Raw genomic sequence first — 16,292 nt, 5'->3', positions numbered from 1 at the left:
TGTATCCGTTTTCATTTTTTCTATTTTATACTTCTCATCAAACCACTTACAATTTACAAAAACTACTTAAGCCAAACTCTGAAGCACGTGGATCACTTATTCTTTTGATTTCTTGACGTAAAATCTAACTAGACCATCCAAATGTATTTAATTTAATTTAATTTATGTAGGTACATTCTTCCACTCGTTTGTTATACAATGCAAGTGGACTTGAGTTTAATCATTCACTTTGCAAAACAGAACCAAAATGATACTAGCTAATCCTTAAAAAAGTTTATTAATGAACTGACTTAAAGAGATAATAGCAGCCACACAATTCAGTTAAACTAAACAAAATCATGTCAAAGTAAGTATAATATAATATTAAGTGTGATTGCGAGTCCAGCCACATATTAAGAACCTTCATCATCCTGCTTTTAATTTTAAATACGATTTTAGAGTGACGAGTAAACTACAAAGAAGTAAAGAAGTTAATTATATATTGGGTAAAGTATATTTTTTATTTTTTAAATTTATATAAATATTAAAAAAATTATTTTATTTTTAAAAATTTTTATTTGTATTAAATATATCTTTGAAATAATATATAACAACTATTTAGCAATGATATATAACAACTATGTTTAATTTTTTTATAATAAAGATTATTTTTGTGAAATTGTTATTGAATTTGTTTTAATTTTTTAAAAATTAGTAGTCAGACATATATTTAATATAAATAATAAATCTTTCATTCATAGAAAAATCAAGCAGACATTTAAAAATCGAAAATAGCATAAAATTTATATCTAATGAAAAAGATATATATTTATTCCGATAAATTATTACCTGATAAGAGACACAATGTTTGGTTCTATAGAATCTTAAAGAGTAGAAAATAGAGACAAATCTAAGTCTGCTGCGTTTCTAAATCGATACGAACGTGTTACACTATAATAGAATACGGTATCTTCTTTTTCGAATAAATCAAAATACTTTTTAAATATGCATAAAACTTCTACGAACAAAATTTTTTTTCGTAAAATGTTTCTTCCAAACTAAAACAAACCAAATTACCAAAATTAAGACACCCATAAAAATAATTATCACCACAGAAAGGAGAAATACTCTAAAAAAAGTTATTTTAAATTAGAACAAAAATAAAACAAAATAAAAATAACAACAGCCAAATAAATAGAACTTGAAGAGGTAGTGGTGGTATAAAGAGGTGGTTGGAGAGATTGTGGTTTGAAGGACAGTGAGAGGAGAAAAATAGAGAAGCAGTTGGAACGGCAATGGTGGTATCTAAAAGCAAGAGGTGGTGACAATAGTGATAGGAAGAGTTGATGCTGATGAGAGTAGCAGCGATGGGAGTGAGAGTGGTGATGATAAGAAAGTAGGACCGCTATTAGTAAGAGAGATGGCAAGAATAATAGCGGTGGTGGAATTTTGAGGCAAACTGACGAGTATGAGCGGGTTTTTTCTTTATCCGATTCCGTCCCGTCTTATAATAATCAGCATAAAAGTATAGAATTTGTCCGGCTCCTACCTGTGAGTAGTAAAAAATTGAATTTTAATCCGTTTTTACGGATATCCGCTCCTACCTGTTCTTATAATTATTAAAATTTAATAAATAAAATTAAATTTTAAAATTTATATAACCATCATCACATACAAAATATAAATTAAAGTAAATTTAAATATGATACAATATTATTAATTATTTTACTAATTATTTTACATATATTACAAATATTATATATATACACCGGGATATTACCTAAATTCGGTTCCGCCCCGCCCCGTTCAAGAACCCGCTCTGGTGCGGGACGGATAATTACCTATTCCGAGTGGATAAGGGTGGGGTGAGTACCCGTCGGGTAGTGTTGTCATCCCTAAGCATAGCGAAAAGTAAGAATCTTTTAAAAAGTATACTGATGGTATACATCCAACAGTATATAGACATATTAAGAATAAGTTAAAAGAAAGAAAATAATAAGGTGAATTGAGTGAAATTAAGAATTGTCCTTAGGGAGATGGCCAGCTAGAAGGAGTTTTTTTTAGATTTTAAGAAGCAATTTGACGGAATTTGCGAGAGTGGCAGATGACATTGAAGTACATCCTTTATAGACTAATTCGTTGCGAGCAATTGAGGGTTTCAGTCAGTATTCTTCAACGAGTTAATTATTTTCGTTACTACAATTTATCGTGTCCAAAAATCACCAAAGCTCTACGAGAAAGAACAGTCTCTAAAAAAAACTGAAATTATACTTTTAGTTAGGTTTTTAATTGTAGATACTTTCAATTTGTAAAAAATTTTCAATTAATTTTAATATTTTTTATACTAAAAAATACCTAATTATAAAATTAAAAGCAATGCAAGAATCTAATTAAAAGAAAAAAATATAAAAATCTAATTAAAAATTTGGTAAAACTATAAAGACTAACAAAATACTTAAACCTTTAATATATAACATATCCAATAAAATTTTCATCCATCATAAATTGTATTGTTAAAAAATACGAAATAAGATAAAATAATAAAATAAAAATAATGATTTTCAACTATATACTAAAATTTTAAATGTTTTCTATTTCATTTATAAAGGATTATGCTATGTGTACATTAAAATTAGTCACCAAAATTAGCTATCAGTATAAAATATATATTGGAATATAAATATACATTAAAAATAAATTAAATTACATATCTATTTATACACAAATATATTAATAACTAATTTTAGTATACAAATAACATTTTTGATTTATAAATAACCACTAATCTTTGTTAACAAATTATCTCGTATCTCACGTTTAATCCAATCCAATATAATTTCAGCTCATCATACACAACATAACAAATTTGCATTATACCTAATACATACAACATCTCTAATTTAGTACCTCTTGTCTTGTCCACGCGTAACCTAGAAAATCGAAGTTCTTCTACTATTAAAAACAAGTAACGACGAGCATGGAGCTAGAGAATCAACTATATAGTTTTGTCTCTCTTGCTCTTTCTATCTCAACAATGTTGTTAAGGTAGTTTTATACTGGGATAAGTATTGTTTTGGTCTCATTGAAAGTTAAAATTATTTCAATATCGGTGACTTTAACCGGATGTTGCTACTGATAGGCACACGGATGTTTCTTTTTCTTGTAAATTGGATGGTTTTGGATATGATTTCTATGTTTCATGTGTTACGCATTAATAAAACATAATTAATTATATGGAACCAACTAATAAATGATCAAAGTATCTGTTCCGTGATTCTCTCCTATTACTAACGTATCTTTCCTCATGTTTTGAACGTGGTCAACAATAATTAAATTATAAATTAATAAAACTAATTATAATTAATTATGTTGTTCCATTCTTAGCTGATTATTAGTTGGTTCCATATACTTTTCCAAATTAAAATTGTTCCTAACATAACTTTTGATTTAGAATCATCCTTAACATTTTTTTTATATTAAAATCGTCATTTTAATTTTTTACGGACAAAAATATTCTTTATTACTACCAATACTTTTTCCACTACTAACACCTCCTTTACTCCACCACCACCACCTCTCTTACTCTCATCAAATACTAATAATCAGAATTAAAATCAAATTTAGAAGTAAAAACAACATTAAATTTAGAATCAACAACACCAAATTCAACAACAAAATAAACACACAAAATAAAAAAAATAGAATCAGAAGCAGAAACAAAACAAAAACAAATGCAAAAGCAAAAGAAAATACAGATGTAGAAGAAGAAACAGATGTAGAAGTCGAAGCAGAACCACCGGCAGCTCGTGGGTGACGGAGCGACGGGAGCTGGGCAGATCGGTGGTGGTAGGAACCCAACTTAGCTTCAGATCCTTCTCTCTCTCTTCTTCGCGCGTCGCCCTCCTCGCGTCGGGCTCTCCTTCCCGGCGACGCACTCCACGGCGGCAGAAGCATGCATGAACGGTGGCGACGTCTTCTTTTGTTCGTGGCTTTAGCGGTGGCTCGTGGGCGGACTAAAAATAATGTAGGTGTTGTGATGGTGACGGCGGCTATGGCAGCAACCTCCTCTCCTCCACCGACGCTCTCTCTCTTTCTTGGATCTCCTTTCTCGCTGGCTCGTGCTCGGTGGCGAAGAAGGACCCGACGAGAAGTAGCGGCGAGAACGCGGTAGTAAAGAGCGGCGGTATAAAAGCAGAAGCTCTCTCTCTGGCTCGCGACGATGACGGCGACGGCGGCTCCAAACTTTGCCGGCGTCGTCCCCCTTCCCCTTCCCCCTCCTTCGCGCCTTTTCCCCTTTCCCTTTCTCCCCTCCTCCTTGCATCTTTTCTTTTTTTAATAATCTTTTTATTAGGATAGGGGTAATTTAGTAATAAAATTAAAAAATTTATTAAAAACGGTGATTTTAAATGCGAAAAAAAAAACGTTAAGAATTATTCTAAATAAAAAATTACGTTGAAAACGATTTCGATTCTGACCTTCAATGTTACGGACCAAAACAATACTTATCCCTTTTATATTCGAGCAAAAACTTTAATGAATATGACTTCAACTTGCTTTGGCTAAGTGACTTCGTATCTGTCTTATTTTATTTCACACATCTGAAAACAAAATTTGCAGGATTCCACTGTAGAAAGCTGTTGATGAAGTAAGGATCGGATATGGCTCATCAATTATTCACAAAATTCAGTTAAATGTGGCAAAAAGCAACCACACAATTGAGGTCAGGATCACAACTAAACACCTAGCTTAGGAATTCAGTAGTATGTATGGTGCAAGTGGAAATTATCAACTGGAAAGGTTACATAAAGCTAGAAAGCTCATAGAGCAGTTGAATGATTGACTATCTTTGATTGAACAGTATTGTATCGGTTGATATTTTAGTATTCCGTGGACATCCTGTCCTGGTAGTTAAAGTGGGTGGGGTTTTTTTGTGTTTGTAGTTTGTAACAAACATTTCAAGTAATGTAATGGCATCGCACTTATTTTCTTTATTTTTGGTTGGATCGAGTATTTTTTATTATAATGAAAATAATTTAATACTTTGTCAGCTTTACCAACAGATGCTCTCGTAGCTCAGTTGGTTAGAGCACCCGTTTAGTAAGCGGGAGGTCTTGAGTTCGACTCTCAACGAGAGCAAACTGAAGCTGTTTATTTTTAATATGCCTAATCTTCTAAAATTAAAGAAATTTCAATATTTCATGATTTGGCTTTGCTGAGGCAGTTTTTCTTACATTAATTTATACATTCTGATATAAGAGAGTGATCTCTAATCTTAGCCTATATTAACATCATTGTTTGGCTCTTTTAGGACAAAAATTAAACGTAAGATTGAATTCTCATTTTCTTTCTTCCTTAATTTTCTTATGGTTGATTTCTCTTTTGATATTAGTCAATGACATGCTCTTTTCCTGTTATGTGAAAATTTTTATATAATCTATTATGTATTCATTTTCACTCTTAATTAGATCATTTTAGTCTTATAATTGGCTCCATCTTCTTGATCAATAGTAATTTTTTTAATTAAAAAGGTATTATAGTAAAACTCAATACATGATAAAAGTCTTGAAAAGTTTTTATAAGAAAAAGATCCATTCCAACTTTCACTATTTTAGTAGGCACAGATTATTTCATCTGTAGTCCGTGGCATTTGGTTCCCTGTTGAATGGCTCTACTGTTCTATAAATGATATCCCAAATAAGTCTAAAGAAATTTTTAGTGAGATATTTTAGTTCTGAACAAATTTTACTCACTAAATTATTCTAAAAATTTTATCTTTTAGATAAATTAATTTTGATATTAAATTGTTCGTTTATATAAAAAATAATTTCTGAATTTTAAAATTTTTTAAGCACTATTATATTTTTTAAAAATAAACTATATATACTAATTTTATCTAAATTTTTATATAAAAATTAATTTTCTAATAAAATATAATATTAAAAATGAATTTAATAATTAAATTTTATTGAAGATTAAAGTGTCAAACTATTTTTTTTTTTTGAAATATGAGGTATTACTCGTGTTATAAAACTATCATACTCTCCTCTATTTTCCTCTATCCAAACATACTACCATTTTTTTACCCCGAAGATTCCCACTTAAACGAAATCAATACTTATCCAACAAAGAAAAAATTCAGACTTTGGTATATAATTATCAAATATTATATTGAGAATAATAAGATAACAATTACAATGTTTCTTTTCACCTTAAAATACAAATTCCAGCCCCATTTTTGGGTACAAATAATTTTTTTGCGTTACAACAACTGCAAAGTACTGTGTAACTAATCTGAATTCTTTTTCTTCTTGGAGTTGATAATATCGAATGCTGTGAATGATCTTTTAACAAGGTCAGAGAGGGTCAACTTCAGATCACCGGTTAACCTACGAAGTACCAGAGCCAATGTGTTAGCATCTACCATAGCCCTATGAGCTTGGCCATCAACATGGATTCTGTAGTGCTCACACAATGTACCAAGGGATATTGAGGTTGATTTTGTTCCTGTTAACACTCATGTTAATGCTTTCATACAAAAACATTAAAAAAAAATAATTGTGTAGTTGTTGAAGCAAATAGAGAGAAAGGGACCTCTGGCCTTCATGAGTTCTCGTGCTAAAAGAAGGGTGTCTACAAACAGCCAATTAGGAGGAATCTCTGTAGAATGTCGCCTAAATTCGTTCATGATGAAAGGAAAGTCGAAAGCGCGACCATTATGAGCAACCCATAACACATATCCCCTAGGTTTCTGACGGCTTCGAACAAATTGCAATAAGATGGGAATCAGTTCTTCCATCCTACAGAAAATTCAGAAGGCCACAGGAAAAATACTCAGCGACTCCCTTGAAAAATTTTAGCAATAGTTTCAGTTAACTCAATCACCATCTCGATGAACGAACTGGCTCAAAATCTAAACATTGATACATTCAAATAAATTCCACAAGACTGTGTTACAGAGATAGTGGCAAAATTTGTTGTTGCAAACATAAACATAATCCAAGGAACTGAAAATGCAAGAGATATAGACATTTAAGTTACCTTGGAACCTCAGGTCTGTTCACCATATGAGTAGTAATGTGATGAATGTGTGAATTAGGAACACAGCGTTCAGGATTTACAAGAGTTTGGAATGTGCTGTTCTCACCACCCTGAAGGTCTCGAAGTGCAATCTCAATGATCCGGTCATTTTCTCTGCTGAATCCAGTGGTTTCAATATCAAAAGTAATGACTGTGACTAAGCTAGACAAGTCTTTATTCTGGGCAATCTCTTGTTGTAAGTTACAGTATTGAACATTGTCGAATTCAACTACCTGTTCTTTATTTACATTTTCTGTAAAAGTTTTTAAAATAGGTTCACTCAAAATTTCATGCTTGGTACTTCTTGATTTGGTGCTCCCAGTGCCTTCTGTATTTGTGGTTATAGGTCTTCGAGTCCACTTCCTTTTCTGCCCTCCTTGAAGCCCATAAATTCTAGAACTAAGCAGCCTAACACTAGAATTGTTTCCACAAGTCTTACTCAAACTATGAAAGGTTTCACCCCAATAATTTGCTAAGCGATGTATTCTACACCTAGGTACTTGCACTAACGAAAAAATCATGGATCCTGCCCTCATCTGACTTCAATAATGAAAACTGAGAAAAATACTAGACTGGGAATTCTTCAGCCTGCAGCTACAACCTGAAATTGAGACAAACAGTACAAATATAATTCTAAGAGACTTTAAAATCAGAAATCATCATATAGGACTGATCCTATATTGAACACTACTAAATCCAGCATAACAGGAAGTCACAAAAATATATGCAGAAAATCAATTGTCCTAACAACCTTCTTGTGAACAAAATGCTTAATTGATATTTTATAGCTTTTGCCAAACAGGGCCAGCAATCAAATCCTGCCTAATGATAGAGAAAAGATAATTCTTGTTGAGAACAAAATAAGTAACCTCAAAAAGCGGTAAGTGGTTTCATGGGTCAGGTAAGTGGATATTTGTTTACCACATATCACTGATGATCAATTAAAACCAATACCATTCAATAAGGCATAGCAGTAGAAGTTTATCACATCCTTCAGCCTCCTACAATTATAAATTTGCACATAACAAACAAACATTGCTTCTTTTCTTTTTTCTGCTAAAATCCCATAATGTACCCATCAAACAATAAAAGAAGAGAAGACAACTGGCACGATTCATTATCCGAAACACTTGGATGAACAAGATGCGAACTGTTCAATCAAAACGGTTACTTGTTTCCCTCCAGATATGTGAGAACAATAATCAAACACCTTATAGGCAATTTGAATAAAAGCGAATTAAAACGGAAAAAAGATGTCGGGAGAGTATGAAAATGCTACCATTGAGTCCTTGAATCACAATTGACATAGTTGAAACTAAAAGAGAGGAAGGCAGTTAAAGAATACGAATTACCTGAAGACGAGAGAAGGTGTGATTGGAAGTGTGAAGGAAAAAGCATTTACAGGGAATAGGAAGTTATAGAGAGAGAGAGAGAAGTTGGGAACAGCGTGCGATGTTTAACTATAACGAGAACGTAAGTTACGGATCGCCCCTGTTTTGTCTTTCCCTTCACTCAAACCATTTCCTTCTTCTCTTTCTCTCACTGCAAACTCTCAACTCTTTCTCAAAACTTTCTTATGGCCACTGTTAACCGTTCTTTCCTTAGTTAATTATGTCCTCTCGTCACGTGATGGGTCACATGCCATATGTTAGGATTATTTATTTATTATCATTATTTTCACCGTGATCATACGTGACCAATCCTCTTTAATCGAAGAGAAATTTTTATTCTTCTCTACCAATATATTTTCTATAACAGTGGTAAATCCAGGAAGAGGATACGATATTACGATGAAAATATCATGTGACTGCCATGTGCTGCGATTTGGCCATTATTTTAGGATGAAAGTTGCGTATACTTTAGTATTGCTTTGGTCAAGTGAGATATAATGGGCAAACATCATGTGCAACTATACCTTTCTTGAGATGGTTGTACAAGTTAATTTTTTTTTTCTCTTTTGTAAACATATTTTCATTGATTAATAATTACACAAATTATTTTTAATATGAAAATAAAAATAGTATTTTAATTAAATATTGATATTTAAAATATATTACAATACTATAAATGTGCAAAAATATTATCTTGCGTGTTAGCTAAAATATTATTATGATTCATGTGTCCAACACGCATCTGGTGTGTTAATTCTCAACCTGCAAAATTTGTACACATGTAATTATATAAAAAAATTAGCCTAGTAATTGAAAGGAGAGGGCATATTTAGTTATTTACCAATGATAGATTATTAGATTTTGTTTTGGGTTTAGTACCCAATGCCCAGGTTAGTTTGACGAATGTAGATATTATAGGGTCAACAATTCAACATAACGGGTTACTCTTCCTTTCTTTTGGTGTGGTTGATTTTCGTTTTCATTTGTTCGGCGGAGATTTGGGCTAGGCAGCGCTCAGCCCATCAAACCAGTCAGAGGAGCTAAACCAATCACTGTCATGCTTAGTCCAAAAATTAGGCCCAACTAGATCTTCTATTTCACAAAGTAAACAAATATTAAATATGCCCAAAGAATAGACCCTTTGTTTTGTCAATGACTTCCAAGCACATATCGATGCTACTGAGAAACTTGATTCTAAGTCTTCTGTAGGCCCAGATCACAAAGTTAAGAGCTTCAGGCCCAGAACTATTGTCTATAAAGAGAAAACTAAAACAAATCCCCAGACTGGTAAATTTACCTTTGACCAAAAAAAAAAAAACCTGATAAATTCACCTAATAATCCTCTAACCTTAAGTATGGCAAAACCAACAAAATCTTCTCTCTCACGTCACAAAACAAAACAAAACAAAAATAATAAAATATTAAATTAATCTCTTATATTTAGACATAATTTTATTTTGATTCTTAAAATTTAAAATATTTTATTTAAATTCATAAAAAATTATTTAGCTTCAGTATAATCCTGAAGTTAATATTAAATAATTAATATCACATTTCTACTAAATCTTAATATCTTTTCTTAATTTAGTAATTTACCAAAAAAAAGTTAAGTGCTTTCTACTCTGCTGGGATTCTCCGTAACTACTGTCACATTGGCTGTTTAAGTGTATACGATAATTGCCTAATTGGTTAATGCATAGAATAGAAGATAAAAGGGACAAGAGAAATAAATATTGCAGAAAGGAAAGGAGAATGATACTACTTTAATATAACTACCGTATATTTCCATTTTCTTCTAACATTTACATCAATAACTAACGGAACGTATCACCATAACAAAATGAACGACTAACACCCAGACCCTTTAGGCGGAAGGATGCTCCCCCTCCTAACTAAACTATAACAAGCATTAGAAACATTGCGAGATACCCTTCTTTCCATAAACACAGGGTACGTCACTCTACAAATTAGAATGCTCCAAAAGTATAAGAGTTGATTAAGGGTTGGGGGAGTTATAGCTAATAGAAAAATAGTCTCCTTAATTAAGCAAAAACATAGCCACAAGAGAGTGCCATTAAACACACAGCGGCTTGTTCCTCTTCCCCCAACAAACACATACTCCTCTGTTTCTTCTTTAGCAACCAAAACTCCTCACCCAACGCCATCAAATTCACTTTCAACGACTCCTTCAACTCGTTATCAGAGGAGCTGCTGCTACCGCCATTTTGTGATCTCTCTCTCTTCCTCTCTTGTCCTTTTCGCATTCCCACCGCTGAAGCCCTTCTCTTCCGGTACCTTATTCCGCACGCGTTGCAAAGACTCTGATCAACAAACACAAACAATAAGAATTAATATTTTGCATGACACATCCAATGAAAAAAAAAAATTAAAATTGGAGGTTCTGACCTTGGGACCAGCAGGTCCTCCTCTCCACAGCGGAGTCTTGGTGGTCTTGCAATCACTACAACACTTCTTGCTCTCACTCAATTCCTCACACACCCATTCCTGTTATCATCAAATCGTAATTAGCATATAACAGTAATGTAATAATGAGCCACTTCAAAATCACTACTGAATTACAGAACAGACCTTGTTGAGATCCATCATTACCATAACCGAATCGGCGAAAGAGAGAAAAATAAAATGGAAATGTAAATGAGTACTAGTACTCCTACTAACACCCGCACGCTGCTGCAGCAGAGAGTAGTAATGAGAATAGAAACAGAAGCACAACCGACTATGTGATTGTGAATATACCCCTAAAACCCTAGGGCTCCCCAATACAATGACCGAAACGCCCTCACAGTTCCGCATTTTGAAGCAACCACGTGCCCTCTGACGTGTCTGCTTCTCCTATCCACACAATCTCACCCTACACAGGACCGTGGAAATTTCAGGACCATTCTTATTATTTTACAAAAATAGAAGATAGATAGATATCAGGCAGCAGCCAATTATCTTATTGATGAGGTTTTGGCTTTAATTAATCTTGAGAAATGGGATTTAAGAACTCACTACTCTTTGGCTTTACTTGGCGGCATTCATTATCCATTCGACTTTCAGAAACACAATTAAAAAGCATAATCACTTTGGTGCATAACCTTGAACCCTGTTGCTCAACTTTTAAGCATAATTAAATAAACGGGGTATGCCGTAGCCGTATGCCAATGCTCAATCACAATCACAATGCGCCTCATCGACACACCCCTCTTACCTATTTATATTTTCTTTGCTAATGCGAGCAAAAATAACAAAGGAAAAAGCAACTAATGACACATGCCATCCAACTTTATAAACCTAAACCGAATTTATAACACCATACTTAAGATTAATAATTTTACAAATGTGACAATCTATAATTAAACTTGTGCAATAAGAATGATGCGAAGCCAGGAATAATCATTGCTCTCTAATTAATAGAATCAAACAATATGGAAATGCAAGCATATCATATGTTAAGGTAATGCGGTTACAGATAGGCTTTCTAATGCAGGTGGTCCCTGTTGCCGTATGCTGTTTCTTTTTTTCATTTTGGGCCTATGGGCCCTCTACTTTGACCAAAAACCGAAATTCAATCATTTTTTCAAAGCCCAACAGAATGCGGGCGGTTTAGTGGTCATAACTATTATGGGTCACCTTGCTTCTCCAAAAGACAAAACAAGCTTTAAACCCCAAAGGGAAGCTCAGCCCAAAGCTTCCTTCTTTTAATTTCGGTGAATAAACACCCATTGCTCCTCTCCTAGCTTCTAAACTAGTAATCATGTTAATGATAAATTGGGATTTTTTTTTTCCGAAATTTAATTACTTAGTTAGTCATTATACTACTATCAACTTTGTAATTAAATTTCTGCATCTTATTTTTTAATTGAATTTCTATAGTATTTTTAATTTTATAATTAATTTTTTTTAGATTAGAAATATTAAAATTAATAAAATATTTTTTAAAAAATATGATAAAAATTTAATTAAATTTTTTTTTTTCAGACATTTTCGTCCTTGACCATTGAAAAATACTTTTAAGTCCCTGACGTCATTAAAAGTAGGGGTGTTCATGGTGGAGTTTGGATCGGTTTTGAGTAAAAAAATCATCCGATTCGAACATTAATTTTACTAGCGGCGCGGTTTGGATTGGATGATTTAAAAAAAAATCGATCTGATCCGATCCAATTTCAAGCGATTTGGATTGGATTGGATTTGCGATTTTGTAAATTAAAAAAATTAAATACATATAACAAGTCTCAACATCAAATTTTAAATAATCAACAATGACATAACAAGTCTCAACAATATCTTAAAAAGCCAACGATAACATAACAATAAAAATAAAATTATAGGTTAGTTAAAATAAATAAATAAACAACATTTTGAATATAAAATATTTATTAAATAATAATAATACATGAATAGTATAAAATATATAATAAATTGAACATGTTATAAGTATAATTGCAAATAAAATAGTAAAATAATAATATTATAGCACATTGTACGATTTGGATTGGATTGGATCGGTTATGAAAAGTAGATCCGAAATCCGATCCGATCCAACAGTTTGCAAAAATTAGAATTCAATCAAATCCAAATTAGTGCGGTTTGAATTGGATTGGATGAGTGGTTTAATTTAGATCAGTTTGGATTTGAACACCCCTACTTAAAAGTTGGATGGATTAGTTCTTCCGTCCAAATGCCTTCGTCAGACCCAACGAAAAAGTCTAACGTGGCTCCCGTAATGCTTGTCACGCGTACACACGTCGCCATGGATTTAGCAAATCCTTATTTCTTTATGAATTCTCCACTTTGTATGCTTTTTTTTCCATTTCTTTCAAGTCATTCTTGCCTTCAAAATTTTAAATCACTCAAACAAACATATCAAGGCATCGAACGAGAGAAAAGTAAATTAAATTTAGCCCTAACCTCATTACAACCCTTGAAAATACCTCTTGATATGTGTATCCATGCATTGAATATATGTTGATTAGTAGAAGAAGAGCAAGCCTTAGAAAACAAGATTAGTACAGAATTGAGAGAATCAACCCTCAAACACTAGAGAAATTAGAGCACAAACACTTCCAGTGAGGGTTCGATACTCAATCCCCTGTTCCTTGCTTTCACGAGCTTTCTTCTTACAAGTATATTTATACTTTATTTTGAGATTTAAATTAGTAGAATTCATAAATCATCATACTATCTTAGCCCTACTTTTTTATATATGTTCTTAGATATTGGTTCATTTTTAACCAAGTAGGTAGACGCATTTTGCATATTAGTTGATGAACTACAAGACTTTAGCACGAGGATATGCTACTATTTAAGTGTGGGAAAGTTGATGAACCACAATTTTATGATTTATATTATATTGAATTTGGTGAATTTTATTAATTTTTTTTACATTCATTTACTAAAATAGCATGATTTTTTGAATTTCTCCTAAGTGTGATTAATGATTAAAAACATGATTTCTAGACTACTAAATTGCTAAATTTAATTTACTTTTCTCCCATTCGATACCTTGATATTTTTGTTTGAGTGATTTAAAGTTTTGAAGACAATAATGACTTAAAAGAAATAAAAAAAAGCATGCAAAGTGAAAAATTCATAACGAAGTAGAGAATTCATGGCGACGCATATGTGACACACGCGTATGCATGAGAAGAAAACCTGCCAGACGACGCGTATCCAACTTTAAAAGATGTCAAGAACTTAAAAATATTTTTCAATAATCCTAAAAAAAATTTAAAAACCTATTTATCTTTTAGTAAAAAAATATAAAATTTTAATTTTAAATTTAATAAAACTATAAAAACTAATTAAACTTTTTTTGCCGGATAAAAATGACATTTGAGTGAGTCTATTTGGAATTGCAGTCCATACTCTCCATCCATGGATAAAGTTGGATCAACGATCAAGGGTATAAGTGTAATATTCTAGTTGCATAATTAATTAATTATCCCCATACCATGACTGCTGGTGCCATATACAAATATCGAAAAGGTCGGATAAAAATAGATGAATAAAAAGCCAGCCAAAATATCTTTGAAGATCAGCATCAGCGACAAACTACAAACTAGAAACTTCTTCTACCAAACGCATGAATTTTAATTTAATAAACGTGAACGCAGAAGCGCTTCATCAGAACATATCACAAAGACATGTACCATAGTCCCATGCACCGAGAGCATTTTTATATGTGCAACGCAATACTTAAATCGCCACTTATGTCGCCCTGTGCCACCAAATCCCCATTCACCCTAATTGGGAATATTTATATAGCAGGACCCATTAACTGTTGATCATCCCCACCATCGGAGAACCCAAAATCCTTCATCATATGACGATGATTCATGGTGTTTCCTTATCTACTTTACATACTCACACAAGCAAGAACAAGAACTCGACAGTTTTGCATGACATACACGTGTCAGATAGGACGTGCTCGAATCCCTCTAACCCCTTTCTTCCTATGCAGGGAAAAGTATTATAAAAAAATAACAAAAATTGCAGAGTTACCAGGTGGGTAATTCGAGATATGGGTGCATTGAACCAGAAGAATTTAACTTAAAAAATTAAACAAAAGAAGTAGTCTAAAGGAATGCATTCCATTGACCTTTCCTAACTAGCTGATATGTTTTAAGTTGTTTCACATTTCAATGATCCAATGAGAGGGGAAACAAAATAAAACAATAAAATAAACTAAATTACAACATTGATCCAGTACAGCCACCTAGCATCGGGAGTTGGTGCGCTTGGCAGGGTTGCCCCTTGATCCACTGCCGCGTCCACGCTTCCCAGCCGTCTGATCTTGATTGGAGTCAAAGCTCACGCCATCTCCACCCACCATCTCCACAAACATCCTCTGTAGGTCCTCCAAACTGTCCCCCTAATCACACATTTGCCCCAACAAATTAATAAATTGAATAAGCCACCATCTTATTTTATTTATAAAAGTGAAAAACAAACCAGTACCTCATCCTTAACATTGTTCATCATTGAGATCATCTCTTGCATGAAATCACAGAACTCCTGATTAAGAACAGACAAGTTTTGTGCCCAAATTAAAATTAAGGGAGTCCAGTTTTCCAAATTAAAAAAAAAATAAGACTTAAGAGAGTCCAATCAAAATAATGAGAGAGGGAAAAGGTAGAGTTAAAGCAACATGCGCGCCGTGCCCTTGCCTAGAACCGTAATTTTACTTCTGTGAAAACGACGGCTAGAAAAAGAGAAAAGCAAATACTTTGATGGGGAAAAAAGTATTCATCGTTTTCGAAACCGAAACGAGATTTTTTTTTCTCAACGTAGTGTTGCCTAACAAGTGTGAAAAATAAAATGAAAGGAAACAATACGGACTTGATCTTCTTCCTCCAATGGATCGTAGAGCCCAGCATCGTACATTGACCTCTTGGACTGATCCGAAAGAACTATCAAATTTAAACCACATCAATTAAGCAATCCCTAATCGAAATTAGAATTTAATTTAACAGCCAAGAATCATGATGTGTCAGGTCTCACCTGAGTAAGCTTCCTGGATTTGCTGAAAGCGGCGCTTGGCTTCTCCAGCGGTGGAAGGGTCCCGGGCCCACTTATCCGGGTGCCACTTCTTCTCAGCCAACCAAATGAAAACGTTATTATTAATTAACGTTTGAATTGAAGGAAGAATGAGAGAAAAGAGCGGCGTATGGTTTTACTTTACCATAGCAAGCTTGCGGTATGCAGTGCGAATATCAGAGAAGGAGGCATCCCTGCGAATCCCGAGGACGGCGTAGTAGCAAGATCCGCCGTTGGATCCTCCTTCTCGATTCATCAAACCGCTGAAAATAGAACCCCTGCCTGCCTGCCTCCTCAAATCAA

At 33.2% G+C, this 16,292-nt stretch overlaps 3 protein-coding genes and 1 non-coding gene across 4 annotated transcripts in view; 1 reads left to right on the top strand and 3 right to left on the bottom strand.

Annotated features, from left to right (window-relative positions):
- Window positions 1-5,041: 5,041 nt before the first annotated feature.
- TRNAT-AGU (transfer RNA threonine (anticodon AGU)) lies at window positions 5,042-5,115 on the top strand. Its single transcript has one exon. It is a non-coding gene; the product is annotated as a tRNA-Thr (tRNA).
- A 1,051-nt stretch (window positions 5,116-6,166) lies between these two features.
- LOC107492199 (exonuclease DPD1, chloroplastic/mitochondrial) lies at window positions 6,167-8,650 on the bottom strand. The gene is made up of 4 exons (XM_016113193.3): window positions 8,409-8,650; window positions 7,018-7,657; window positions 6,571-6,776; window positions 6,167-6,483 (listed from the first exon to the last, which is right to left on the bottom strand). Exons 2-4 carry the CDS (start codon window positions 7,590-7,592, stop codon window positions 6,266-6,268), a joined length of 999 nt encoding a protein of 332 aa, XP_015968679.1. The 5' UTR covers window positions 7,593-7,657; window positions 8,409-8,650; the 3' UTR covers window positions 6,167-6,265.
- Window positions 8,651-10,209: 1,559 nt separating this feature from the next.
- On the bottom strand, window positions 10,210-11,190 carry LOC107492191 (GATA transcription factor 16). The gene is made up of 3 exons (XM_016113185.3): window positions 11,037-11,190; window positions 10,854-10,952; window positions 10,210-10,768 (listed from the first exon to the last, which is right to left on the bottom strand). The coding sequence occupies exons 1-3, from the start codon at window positions 11,058-11,060 to the stop codon at window positions 10,490-10,492; spliced, it is 402 nt and encodes a 133-aa protein (XP_015968671.1). The 5' UTR covers window positions 11,061-11,190; the 3' UTR covers window positions 10,210-10,489.
- A 3,834-nt stretch (window positions 11,191-15,024) lies between these two features.
- Window positions 15,025-16,292, bottom strand: part of LOC107492198 (uncharacterized) — a gene marked incomplete in the record, with an annotated part of 1,546 nt that continues 278 nt past the window's right edge. The window contains 5 exon segments of the mRNA XM_016113192.3: window positions 15,025-15,324; window positions 15,411-15,467; window positions 15,792-15,862; window positions 15,954-16,041; window positions 16,135-16,292. Of these exon segments, the coding sequence (XP_015968678.1) occupies window positions 15,169-15,324; window positions 15,411-15,467; window positions 15,792-15,862; window positions 15,954-16,041; window positions 16,135-16,245 (483 nt within the window).

This window comes from Arachis duranensis, chromosome 6 (assembly GCF_000817695.3).
Source record: "Arachis duranensis cultivar V14167 chromosome 6, aradu.V14167.gnm2.J7QH, whole genome shotgun sequence".
In the NCBI taxonomy this organism is placed as follows: domain Eukaryota; kingdom Viridiplantae; phylum Streptophyta; class Magnoliopsida; order Fabales; family Fabaceae; genus Arachis; species Arachis duranensis.
Note: the sequence above shows the minus strand (reverse complement) of the source record. Positions and strands in the feature narration are given on the sequence as shown.

Excerpts from the sequence above, each read along its gene's own strand:
- LOC107492191 (XM_016113185.3), bottom strand. The coding sequence starts at position 11,060 with ATGGTAATGATGGATCTCAACAAG. Across the intron at positions 10,953-11,036 it reads TAATGATGGATCTCAACAAG|GAATGGGTGTGTGAGGAATT; the intron begins GTCTGTTCTGTA and ends TGATGATAACAG. Across the intron at positions 10,769-10,853 it reads GAGGACCTGCTGGTCCCAAG|AGTCTTTGCAACGCGTGCGG; the intron begins GTCAGAACCTCC and ends TTTGTTGATCAG.
- LOC107492199 (XM_016113193.3), bottom strand. The coding sequence starts at position 7,592 with ATGAGGGCAGGATCCATGATTTTTTCGTTAGTGCAAGTACCTAGGTGT. Across the intron at positions 6,777-7,017 it reads AACAGACCTGAGGTTCCAAG|GATGGAAGAACTGATTCCCA; the intron begins GTAACTTAAATG and ends AATTTTCTGTAG. Across the intron at positions 6,484-6,570 it reads AGAACTCATGAAGGCCAGAG|GAACAAAATCAACCTCAATA; the intron begins GTCCCTTTCTCT and ends GAGTGTTAACAG.